The sequence below is a fragment of the Lytechinus pictus genome, chromosome 16 (genome assembly GCF_037042905.1).
Source record: "Lytechinus pictus isolate F3 Inbred chromosome 16, Lp3.0, whole genome shotgun sequence".
NCBI lineage: Eukaryota > Metazoa > Echinodermata > Echinoidea > Temnopleuroida > Toxopneustidae > Lytechinus > Lytechinus pictus.
In genome coordinates, this window is record NC_087260.1 from 25,360,190 (window position 1) to 25,369,480 (window position 9,291).

At 36.0% G+C, this 9,291-nt stretch overlaps 1 protein-coding gene across 3 annotated transcripts in view; it reads left to right on the forward strand.

Annotated features, from left to right (window-relative positions):
• The window catches only part of LOC129279186 (RANBP2-like and GRIP domain-containing protein 8), a 49,837-nt gene extending 40,802 nt beyond the window's left edge, over positions 1-9,035 (forward strand). For 2 of the 3 annotated variants that reach the window (XM_064111650.1, XM_064111651.1), the window contains exons 35-38: positions 304-417; positions 1,080-1,330; positions 4,546-4,843; positions 6,797-9,035. In XM_064111650.1, the coding sequence (XP_063967720.1) occupies positions 304-417; positions 1,080-1,330; positions 4,546-4,843; positions 6,797-7,020 (887 nt within the window). In that variant the 3' untranslated portion in view covers positions 7,021-9,035. Of the gene's footprint in view, positions 1-303; positions 418-1,079; positions 1,331-4,545; positions 4,853-6,796 lie in introns of all 3 variants that reach the window. The other variant, XM_064111652.1, reaches the window with a different exon arrangement.
• Positions 9,036-9,291: the final 256 nt, after the last annotated feature.

Genomic DNA, 9,291 nt, shown 5'->3' on the forward strand with positions numbered 1-9,291 from the left:
AGAGTCACCACCTTTGCATGTTAAGAACCCACTGCACTATTCATATAAGAGTAGGTAGTGGTCGACCTGCACTCCCCCCCCCCCATCAGTTATATCGGGAGGAGAGACGTGCGGGTCATAGTGATTCAGGTCGCTTTTCGCCTCCCAGGCACAGGTGATGCCAAACAAATAATAGTAATAATAGAGTGGATGAAAATTGGGGTGGAGAGTAAAAAAAAATGATAATTAGTTTATAGAATTGCCCAGATTTAGCAGCTGAAGACACAATCTTCCATCTTTTATTTTTATTCATGGTTTGATCAGATTCTAAAAGTAAAGAGCCTGTTATCAAGTCATGTGACCCCAACCTCTCATCTGCTCTTGCCGACGCCATCAAGGCTTCATCAGAATCCACTGCCTCGTCATCCATTCAATCAAGTAAGTTAATCTTGCCAAAATTTCTATGATATCCATTTGTGGTAACAGTGGTAACACACAATTAAAATGCAATTTTTATTAAGATGTAAGTGTGTATAAATTATTTTAATGTTATTTCTATTATTTTTCCTTTGTCATCTTTATTTAATCAATCGCTGGTGCAAAAGGGAAAAAAAGGTCTGTGCACCACAGATATTGAGTAAACTTTTTTCCATACCCAGGGGCATCTTGACTGGATGCTCCTAGAACTAAGTGATATGTACATGTATTACTAAGTGAATATGGTAATATTGCATTTCATTGTGATCTATATTTACCATATATAAGTAATTTAAATAATGATTTTTATCATCCCATTTGGGGTGACCAATTAATTGATTTTGATTGTTTCATTAATTGACTTTATTTCCCATGATGTAACAAAAAACATAGCATAAGTATTAGAATGAAAAATAAATAGATTAATGGCACAACATATTGTTACCACGACTCATAATTGTTGAAGTAAGTGAGCGAGAGAGACAAGGGACGATCTTTACAGGTTGAAGACATCAATCTCTCCTTTGCCTCATGTTAATAACACACCATTTCCCTCATGTTTATCCCTCATTTGTATACCAAATAATACAAATGAAAACCTCAACTATTTTTCTTCCCCAAAGTTTCTGGAGATTTGAACCCAGAGGAAGAGAGAGACATTCAGTTCCAGCCCATCGTCAAACTCCCAGAAAAGGTAGACATCATCACAGGAGAGGAGCAAGAGAAGGCCATTTTTGTCGGGCGTGGCAAGCTCTACCGGTTTGATGTAGGCTCTCGACAGTGGAAGGAGAGGGGCCTGGGTGATATGAAGATCATGAAGAATCACGATGCTGATGTGTACCGGATCGTTATGAGGAGAGAGCAGATTCATAAGGTATACAGGCAAATGTTCCCCATTATTACATATTTTCTTGATCATTATAATTTTCCCCAATATTAATGTTCTAGATATTAACAATGTTCTAGATCTTTGTAATCTACCTAATTACAGAGTACTGAAATGTGAGGTCATCAATTTTCACTTTTTGCATTTCAGCATTTTTTATACAATATTTTGGTAGAGCATAATTAAAAAAAAACCACAACCCAAATTTGGTGGAAATCAGTCCATGGGGCCCCAAGATATGACCTCGTGAATAAATAATTAGCCCCAGTGAAGTCAATGTATTATTGGCCTGATTCTAAAAGTTAGGAAACAGGCCAATAATCAGTGTTGTAGTCAAGGCTCAAAACTCCAAGGCCAAGGCTTTAATACCCAAGGCCAAGGCATGGAAACCCAAGGCCAAGGCCTGAAAACCTCAAGGCCAAGGCATTTCAAACTTTCGATATATGGAACAATGAGCCAACAATGCTTAGGCGGCAGACATGGCACACAGGGCAAAATATATAAAAGGTGCAAGCGAGTGAGGAACTGAGCGAGCACAAATTTTGACCCTTTACATGTAAAACAAAAATAATTTCCTGATAGATTTAGACAAAATATCAAAGTAATAATACTTTTTTATTTTTCTAGGCGATTTATGTTGCAATAATTATTACCACGGTCATCTGATCCTGGCATGCCCATTCTCAACGTATGTCTTTCTCCACTACCTTGGACAGGGGTGGCAGAAAGTATTTTTGTTTAAGGGGGGTCAAAGCCAAAAAGGGCACTTATATGTCAAAATTGGCATTTTGGTGCAAACAGATATTTTCAAAATGAGATCGTAATCTGCGTGAAGTAGTTGTGTGTTATATAGAAATTTAGTTATGCAAAGCCTTTTTCAAGTGATTTCTAACTGATAAAGTAGATATTTTGATTTGGCATTACTTTTCCGCTAGAAAGCGCAACGGAAAAAAAATTGTAAAAAATCAATTCTAAAATTGTAGAACTAGATTTTTGGTCAATTATGGCGCTAATCACTGTTAAAAGGGCATCCTTGCGAGATGTTGCCAGCGCGAATCAAGAGCTCAAACCAGTGGCGTACCTAGGATTTTCCACAGGGGGGGCAAAACCGTCCGCCAAAAAATTTGACAAGCAAAAAAAAAAAAAAAAAAAAAAAAAAAGGTCTTCGATCACAAATAAAGGATTTCGTACCCAAAAAAATTTGACAAGCAAAAAAAAAAAAAAAAAAAGGGTCTTCGATCACAAATAAAGGATTTCGTTCCAGAAAAAAAATTGACAAAAGTTTTTTTCAAGCCCGTCAGGGGGGGCAAAGATACGTTTTTGCATGGGTTATGACTCGTCAGGGGGGGCAGAGTGCACCCCCTGCCCCCCCCCCCCCCCCCGTAGGTACGCTAGTGGCTCAAACTTCTGTACATTTCGTGTTAAATAAAAAAATGAAAATTAAATATTCCGAACTGTTTTTGTAATCGTGAAAAAGATGTGTATCTCACTACAGAATTAACGCAAGCGCGAAGCGTGAGCTGAAATTTTATAATATACTGACCAGAAAAGGAAACTGATAAGGACTGCATTTAGTGACTCATAAATATGATACATATAACTTACCAATCAAATAATGCGAGCCAAAATTTTTGGCTCATCATGCCATTGACATAGCCCATTTGGATATGACAAAATTGAAAATTGTGTTCAAGTTTATCAAATCTTTTTAGAAAATCATTAAGCCTTAAAACATTCTTATCGGCCAAAGAAAATAATAGAAGGAAAATCCTAATGGAATAGAAATCAACCTTGTTATTATTCTTTAGAGATACATGTAGCTATTTTTAAAGTATGAAAATTGGTATCAAATTTGCAGTCACATCTGTCAGAATTCCTGTCATCAAATCACTATAATCTTTATCATAATATTACTATCATCATTATCATTATTATTAATATTGTCAAATTATTAGTCATGATTACAACACATTACAAATAAATTATTTTATTTTTCATCACTGCAGCTGTTTTCTTTGTTACATATGTGATGTTAATTCTTGATAATGGTGATAATGATGGCACTGTAATCATACTTACTAATGCTGCTACTGCTGCTGACTGGTAGTATTGACCATTAGTGTCATTAAATATACAGAACAATTGAAACATTTATAATTACTTATATAAAACAAATGAAAGTGCAAAATGCCTTGAAAAAGCCTTGAAAATGCCTTCAAATTTCAAGGCTCAAAATCCTCAAGGCCAAGGCCAAAGCCCTCTCAAGGCCAAGGCTTGAATGGTCAAGGCCAAGGCTTTGAAAAAGTAGGCCTTAAGGCGCCTTAAGGCCAAGGTAGTACACTGCCAATAATACATAGAAGTTGGGGTTTTTCATCATGCTCTACCAGAATATGGTATCAAAAATGCTGAAATGCCAAAAGTTTTTTGTGACATCATCACTTCGGTACTCTATTACAATGGTTGTGATTGTTAATGTGTCTGATATTTACTGTATTCTAGGTCATAATAATCATATTGCTTATTAAAATGTTTTTATTCCATTAGTTGCAAGAACCATTTGATTCATCCATTAGTTTGAAGGGAATGGGAGAATTGAATTGTTAAAAATATTTGGTATACTTCTTGGCATTTGCTGAAATGAATCATTTATAAGTTAAATTATGAATGCATATTAAGACTTTAATTCATTCCGTTCATGTTTATTCAATTACTGTACATCAACTCCATCATGTATATTATAACTTCTATTGCCTCGCATAGACCTTATGCATTGACGTCATCTCGCTGCCATCTTAGAGGCTTAATGCATGCGTTGGTGGTCTACAGCTGGCTCATCTCTGACAACTCAGTTTACGCTTATTCCTATATTCTATTTCCTCTGAGGTATGGTGATGACAAGACACTTGCTCCTGCGGCAATTGCTCCTGGCTTTATTTAAGTCAAAGATGTAAGGTTACGGTTAGGGTTGCAATAAGGTTTTGTTAGGTTTAGGGTTAGAGTTAGGGTAGGATATCGTATCAAATCCAGGGTTGAAGTTATTTAGATTACTGTGTGGAGTTTATATTGGAGCGATTGATGCTAGAGTAAATGTCATAGAATCTATTTAGATTCTGTCTGTCTTGGTGCCGAACATTGCTGGCTTATACCAAGTAAGTTTAGTTTTTTTGCTTTGATAACCACCACTGTTTTCATCCATTTTACAGGTTTGCGCCAACCACTATATCACCACTACCATGTCACTGCATCCAATGTCTGGTTCAGACCGGGCCTGGGTGTGGCATGCCATGGATGCTGCCGACGGTACACCAGTCTCAGAGCAGCTCGCTATCAAGTTCAAAGATACCACCATTGCTGGATCCTTCAAGGAGATGTTTGAGGAAGCTCAGGCAAAGATTAGACTCCGAGATGAACAGATGGGAAGTCAGGATGAAGGAGCTACCGCATCGTCTTCGTCTACCGGTCAAGGAGACGACGTTGCCAAGGCAACCGCCTCCAACCAAGGTGACTAATGTGAGGCTAAGTCAGAGAGGAAATCCAAACTCTCAATTTTCATGTTTTCATAGCATGGCTTGCGAGGCATGTCCCTTCTGCATTGTTCAATTGCTTCTTCTTGCTCTGGCATTGTACCCACTGTTTGATCTTACATCTCTCCTCATAAAATCATCTCCTTCCATTCGTGATCGCTCCCTAACGTCTCCCACATTCAATTATCATCCCTCTCTAGTTCACTGGAATGAAACCACGATTCTCTTCATCTTCTGATACTGATTGCTTCTAAGAAAACTCTTGGACCTACTTTGAAAGTGCCTCGTTTTCAACCCCCCCCCCAAAAAAAAATTATTGTGTAAATAATAATATAGAGTATTTCTAAAGCGCCAAATCCACATTGATTATGTGCTCAAGGCGCTGAAATATACTTGGTATATCATTATTACCCCGGCTGTAGCTGAGCAGCCATATAGGCGCTAAAGCATTCAAGGAATAAATCCTACCGGGTACCCATTCACCTCACCTGGGTCGAGTGCAGCATAATGTGGATAAATTTCTTGCCGAAGGAAATTACGCCATGGCTGGGATTCGAACCCACGACCCACTGTTTCAAAGTCCGAAGACTAATCCACTGGGCCACAACGCTCCATGAATGAATAACAAAGTAGATAATTAGGATGGACGGACGATCAGTCCATTAATCTAAATATATATAAATATCCAGAATGAGGCTTCCATACTAATATAATAAGGCCATATTTACTTCACTTTGGCCAATGGACCTCTGGAAATGACTAATCATCAAGCAATTTTCTTTTTTAATTTTTTCAGGAAAATTATTAGATATTAGATCTTTTTCCCTTACATGCAATAAGTAGTGCATATTCCATGGAAAATACATTTTTGTTGCCAAAAGAGATTATTGAAACATGTCTTTCCAGAATGTTCAAAAATTGCCATCCCTCTTGTGTGGAAATGAATGTGATTAAGATCTTATTTTGTAGTTTATGAGCATTTTTGCCTGCTCTATTTTTACCCCCAAATTTGCTTTATATCTTCTCTTTTGAACCGCTAACGCTATGTGCTCACTTGCTTGCTTGCTAGTCAGATTTGGAGATACATGAATGTATTTCTCTCTCTCTCTTTTTTAAAAACATTTTTAAAGCTTTTTGAGTGAATTTTTTGGAGGGGGGGCGCTGTCCACAGATAATTGAACAATGACATTACAGAAGTCATCAAAATTAAAAGATGAATGTAGCTGTTTCATGCAATATGTATAATCCTACTGACAACCTGTTTGATATCTTTGTAGTAGTGTTTTTATGTTATGCATGGTTGTATCTATTCGTGCAAATGTGCTTATTTGGTGATTTTTAAATACATCCATGCTTGTGCATGCAGTATAAATTTAGGGTTTACATAATCATTTGAGATAAAAATGATTTTCATGTGAATTAGCATGCCTTTGTCAGGCATGATATTCTCCCGACTTAATTTTGTAAATTGTTTTTTTTTTTCAGATTTTTTTTTTTTACTTGAAAAACTTTGCCCAAGAACATTCTCATGTTGTTTTTTACTGCTTTTTTAAGTCAAATGATAAAACTATCATCCAGACTGACCTTGAAAAATCACTTTTGATTTCTTTACTATGCAAGAGCTTGTAACCCCAACCAGGGCGTCTCAGACTTGGTCAATGATGTAGCGACCCTTGGCTATTTTTCAGATTTTTTTTCAGAGGGGAATATCATGCCTGCTTTTACAAAGGACATTTTGCAAAATTTCCTGTAGAAAAAAATTATGACACTGATGGATTTCCATAGAGTTACGATTGATTGGATCAATTGTAACTCTTTGTAAGACGGTGCCCTGATGTATGTATATTTCACATGTCCTTATTATGATGTGATAAGCTGCTGAATGTCTATTAACATTTTTTTTGCATCTGATTCATTTTGCTCTTTGTAGATGAAATTGAACTGAAGACAGAAACCCATGAAGCAGAAGAAGAGGAGGAGGAAGATGAAGAGGATTACGAGGATGATGACGACGATTATGAGGATGAGGATGAATATGATGAAGAAGAAGAGGAGGAGGATGATGAGGACGATGACATTTATGATTACATTGATAATGATGATGGAGAGGAAGACGATAAGGACAATGATGAAAACGAGTCAAAAACCAAATAACGTGATCACTGACATCGTCTTGCTCGTCGACAGTAGCAGCATCATCCAAAAGCTATGATCAGGGTGCAGTCGAAAAGAAACATTTGAATTCATGTAATGAAGTTATGTGACCATAGGGTTCCCTTGTGCTACATCTTATTCTGGATTGATGTTAATGGATATCCAAAATTGGATTGTTTCGTGGAATTATTTATGTTCAACCCAAAACAGTGCACAAGCTAAAATATGAATATAGAAATAACACAAATTTGATGGACATGTTCCTTGTTCTCTTTTGCCATTATAAAGTAGAATTGATCTTATAAGAAGGATATTATTTCTGGTTCTGTACTTAAGAAGCATCAAAAGCTGAATTCATTGGATATTTCATAGGTTATGGTTTTTACAAGAACTCTTGCAATCACTTGTAAGCCAAACTTAAATCTAAACTTCACTCATAATCCTTGTTATTAAAGATGGAAATTTACAATTTTTTATTTGCTTTAATTAATATTGATTCAAAATAACTATAATCTGTTGCAAATTCAATATTTCATGCAAAACACTCTCTCAGTTCCCTTTCTGATCATTAAGAGAAACCAATCCTTGCTGATCACCACGGATAAATGAAAATATTAACGATTTAATCATGATTAATTATTGATTCAACTTCTCCCTGATTGGTATGTTGATTGGATGGAGTGTGGTTGAGAAAGATCTCCATTTCCCTGATAAAAACTTCTGTTGATCTATGATCATTTGTTTTCAATAACGAGATCAGTGAATAAAGAGAACTGTTACCATGGATCCCTGGCTCGACGGCCAATCAAAATGAAGGTATCCATGGTATTTACATGTACCTTTATCGTAAATCTTTAGAAAATAGGCAATCTGCCCTTCCTTGACCAGTTCCAACTTCTCAAAATTTATACCTTGTATGTATCAACTGCTGTTACAATGTGGACTTAATCTATCCAAGACTTTAAACATAATTTTAGATCGATCAAGATCAGTTTTATGACATTATCTTGTTATCATTGCATCATTGCATTATTAAGTTTATCATATCCATTCTGTAATTCAACTTGTGTTATTAAGTTTCTGTATCATTGTAACCTTGTAGTCTATTCATCAGTCCTGTAGATGTATACCTACCAACTGTACCTATTAAATAGGACAGTCCTGATGTTTGGTGAAAGAAAGAGTCAATTCAGCCGCTATGTCCCTTTGCTTGTACTTACGTATAGGAATCTCAGCAATGTTCCTTTGTTCAGTTTCTGTCTTTCTGTATTTCTCACTTTAATGTGTCGGGGTTGGTGGTTACGTAGATGTTCCATTATATTGGCAGCATTGCGAGGCAACTTTATCTGTTTGAAAAGACTTAAATGCACATGTGCAAGACATACGTGTAGGGTAGCTTTAAAAGAGCATATATACAACAGTAGTTGCATCTCAAATCTAAAGCTGCCTTTAATGTGATACACAAAGTAGAAGATGTTAGACACCTTAAATTGAGAAAGATAATTTATGGCCAGATGAAAAAAAGGTGTTATTTTTATTAAACTTTATCATTTTGAAAATTAAATAGTGTTCGGGGGCCCCATTTCATAAAGAGTTACAACTGTTGTAACTTCTCCATTATGGCGCACCACTACCATGGTAACAAGACTCAGCAGCCAATCACAATCAAGGTCTCCATTGTAGGTGTCATAATGATAAAGTTATAATAGTTGTAACTCTTAAATGAAACAAGGCCCCTTGACGACATTTGATTACCCATGAGATCATGAAAAGATGTTGGCTTGTGTTTCTATCCACCATTTTAATTGGTTCTGTGTTTTTCATCTCTGATGTAATGTTCTGTGTATATGTTTTCTTTAAAACAGAAATTTGCAAGTCCTATGTGAGGCGTAAATGTAAAGAAAGCATTGTAAGCCTTCCGTTATTGAATATTTGAATGTTATTTGTAAAGAAAAAACATGCCTTATTGTCGATTTGATTTTTAGCATACAATAAATTTTGAGTTGATACTTGTATATCTCCATCTTGACCCTACTTAACAGTGTATGTGTTTGTCTCTTGTAATATTATTCTGGGGCCAGCTTTGTATTAAAGGGATGGTCCGGGCTGAAAATATTTATATCTAAATAAATTGAGTCAAATTCACAGAGCAAAATGCTGAAAATTTCATCAAAATCGGATAACAAATAGCAAAGTTATTGAATTTTAAAGTTTATCAATAAGTTGTGAAAACAGTTATATGCACATCGTCATGAATATCATTAGGTTGGC